The sequence below is a fragment of the Austrofundulus limnaeus genome, unplaced genomic scaffold (assembly GCF_001266775.1).
Source record: "Austrofundulus limnaeus strain Quisiro unplaced genomic scaffold, Austrofundulus_limnaeus-1.0 Scaffold59, whole genome shotgun sequence".
Classification (NCBI taxonomy): Eukaryota; Metazoa; Chordata; class Actinopteri; order Cyprinodontiformes; family Rivulidae; genus Austrofundulus; species Austrofundulus limnaeus.
In genome coordinates, this window is record NW_013952461.1 from 1,384,070 (window position 1) to 1,387,230 (window position 3,161).

At 36.6% G+C, this 3,161-nt stretch overlaps 1 protein-coding gene across 3 annotated transcripts in view; it reads left to right on the top strand.

Annotated features, from left to right (window-relative positions):
* phtf1 (putative homeodomain transcription factor 1) overlaps window positions 1–3,161 on the top strand; it is a 14,538-nt gene that overhangs the window by 2,384 nt on the left and 8,993 nt on the right. For all 3 annotated transcript variants that reach the window (XR_001310303.1, XM_014009571.1, XM_014009572.1), the window contains exon 6: window positions 728–908. Coding sequence is in view for 2 of the 3 variants with exons in the window: in XM_014009571.1 (XP_013865025.1) it covers window positions 728–908 (181 nt within the window). In the remaining variant the exon portion in view is untranslated. The remainder of the gene's footprint in view (window positions 1–727; window positions 909–3,161) is intronic.

Consider the following 3,161-nt stretch of genomic DNA (forward strand, 5'->3'; position numbering starts at 1 on the left):
GTATTATACATGATTATTATTGATGATTAGATTTTTTTTATGCTTTTTAAGCTCAAAAAATGATGATCGTATTATACTCGAGATCATATTAATCATAAATACAGTAATTAAAATAAGGGTTTCTGTAAAAATAAGTCAAACTCGTTTGATGATAAAAATCAGAACTAAAAACCTACATTTGATAACATTAAATAGAATTAAATAGTCAACAAATTGGCTTAAATACATTTTCATAATAAAATAAAAGACTCATATGGCCTGCATAGTTCATATTTTTAATGTATCATAGTATACGCTCTTTACCACTCTGTGTTGTAAATATTGCAGACCTCTGGGCTAGTGTGATCATATGTAACAGATTAAATAAAACTCACACTCCTACTGCATATTGATCTTATTTTCTTTCACTTGAGATGTCAGCTTTGCTTAGTCTTATTTTTGTCCTGTAATGTAGATAAAGAGAATTTGCTGAGCATGATTACTCGTACTTAAAAAGAYTGTTTTGTGATGTCTTTTCCAGTGRCGTTTTAGTTTAATACAATTCCAAAGCTTAAAATCTGTGACTCCAGTTATTATTGTTTAAATTCATTTATGCACCACAGTAAATCTGTTCCATCTCACACCTGAGCCACACAGAAGAGACCTCATTAGTACACATGAATTCTGTTCTAATGTCTCCCCTAAGACATCGTTTGGTTTGTTGTTGCCAAATGTTTTCTCCCCTCAGTGGCAGCAGTGGCGCTGTACCTGGAGGTCCCCCGGGCGAGTGCCAGCGAGGCGTTCGGGCCCATGTGTCTCATGCTGCTGCTGGGCACCGTGCACTGCCAGATTGTTTCGACTGAGTCCAGCCGTTGGCCCTCGGGCAGTCCAGCTGCTAGCAGCAGCACCAGCCCTGCACGCCGGAGGAGGTGTTGTTTTATTTTGTTTGTTTGTTGTTGTTTTTTTATCTCGACAGACTCTAACCTCTGGGCTCGTGCGTAAACTCCCAGATTAGGCGCCCAGAGACTTCTCATTAACTGTGTCGTGCAGTAAAGGCTCCCAGACTGCTGCGATTTTAGACTTTAGCTTTGTGGCGCAAGATAAATGATTTTAGTGCTCATTCATCCTTTTGGAAACGTGCAAAACCCTGCAACTTCTACATAAACTCGTTCAAGTGGAGAAAAAAATTAAAGAAAACTAGACATGGGTTTTTACGATGTAAAAACAAGTGTGCATTGCCACGTAACATGTCATTGCAGCATGGCTTTGCCTGCAGCATTGGACTTGCAGAATGAACTTTGACCAAGTTCAAATGTGTTTTCTATACCAGCTTGTGCTTGTCACATCAGCAGGTGTTTGTAATTAAGGTAATTGTATGACAATATGAAGTTTGCAGAGATTTTTGTTAAAGTAGCAGTAGCTGGATTTGAACCCTGATCTCCTGCATGAAAGCCCAGAGTGCTCATCATGAGACTATAGGAGATGTGGCAGAAGACAATCCCAGGGATTGGATTGTATGTATACAGAAAAAGTYYACCTTRCCAATGCAATTATTGACACTTAAGTGCAATATATTACAGCAATAGGACAACATAAAGACAGTATTACAGTAAAACATCAAAATACAATCATATTAATATTGTAATCACTAAACTACTGAGTTTAAATATTATAAAACTATGGTGCTGTACCATATTGTGTGGAGGCAACAGGGGGCAGTATTGGACCAATACAAGGCTCCATTGACTGCCATTATAATTTATTAAACATTAATATTTCAAAAACTATAAGTTTTACAGGCACCAAAAGGCATAGCCATCATTTGGCACAGGGGCTTTACAGATATAAATTACAATGGCAGCTCTAGTACAACATATGCAGGAGGAGAAGCATGGCAAAGTTGAGATGACTTGGATGGGAAACAAATCACAATAGTGTGCATTGTATTGACAATGCACACTGATCATAATGTTTTGTACCCTGCTGATGTCAGAAATGTATTTTCAAGTCTTTTACTCCAGGTTAAAAGCATGGAGTTAATGTTGTACATCACAAGAATGTAATTTTAACACTAAATCTTTATTTCATAACTCTTATAGAGTTACTGTTTTACACCACAGAAAAGTAATTTTAACACTAAACTAGTTAGGGCTGTGTATTGGCAAGAATTTGGCGATACGATACATATCATGATGGAGGGGTCACGATATGATATATCCTGATATATTGCGATACTGTAAGCAAGGCGATATATTGTGATTATTTTTGTCCAAAAATTCTATTAAATAAAAACCTCTTATTGGAAAAAAAAAAAAAGAAAAACCAAAATTCATTGTCTCAGAAAATCCTAATACTACATACTTTTGATACATTTAGCTGTGTTCTGCTTTGTATGTGTTTTATTTTATTTGTTTCATATTTCATCCATGTTTTCAATTATTAGACTAAATTTGCCAATAAATAGTTTAAAAATATATATTTTGCAGCTTTTAGTTTTTAATATTAATTTACAATATGGYCACCCAACACTTAACAATGGCCTTTATGTTGTCATAAAGTTCAGTAAACAGATGATATGAAGCTGCTGCACACAGAGTTTCTGGGGTCAGCTGACCTGCATCCTGAACATGATTTGCATAACAGTGTGTCGAACAGCAAGACAGGTCCTGAAAATAAACAGTAAATAAATGGAGAAGCTAAACAACACAGTTAAACTGTTTTTGAAGCGAACACAGCAGGATAAACTTCAAGTATGGACTTTGATGCGATCAGCCGGACATTTAGAGAAACAGACAGAATTTTATGTCACAGTGGGAGTGCCGAGCTTGCTTGAGGCGATAGACGCATGCGCTATATGCATGCCTGCCTGCCTTCCGTAACGTTGGAAAAAAGTAGGGGTGTAAGAAAATATCGATACACTGAAATATCGCAATATTTGATTTCCCGATACTGTATCGATATTCTAAAGCCCTGTATCGATTTTTAATTAAGGTTTAAAATGTCAACTTTCCTGCCAGCCGTTCATTTTTATGTTGTAGTTCAGCCTCTGGCCACTAGTTGGCAGCAGTGAGCCAGCCATTTGGCTCCTCTACCTCTTGGGTTAGAGGCTATTGTTAAGTGTTGGGTGACCATATTGTAAATTAATATTAAAAACTAAAAGCTGCAAAAAATATATTTTCAAA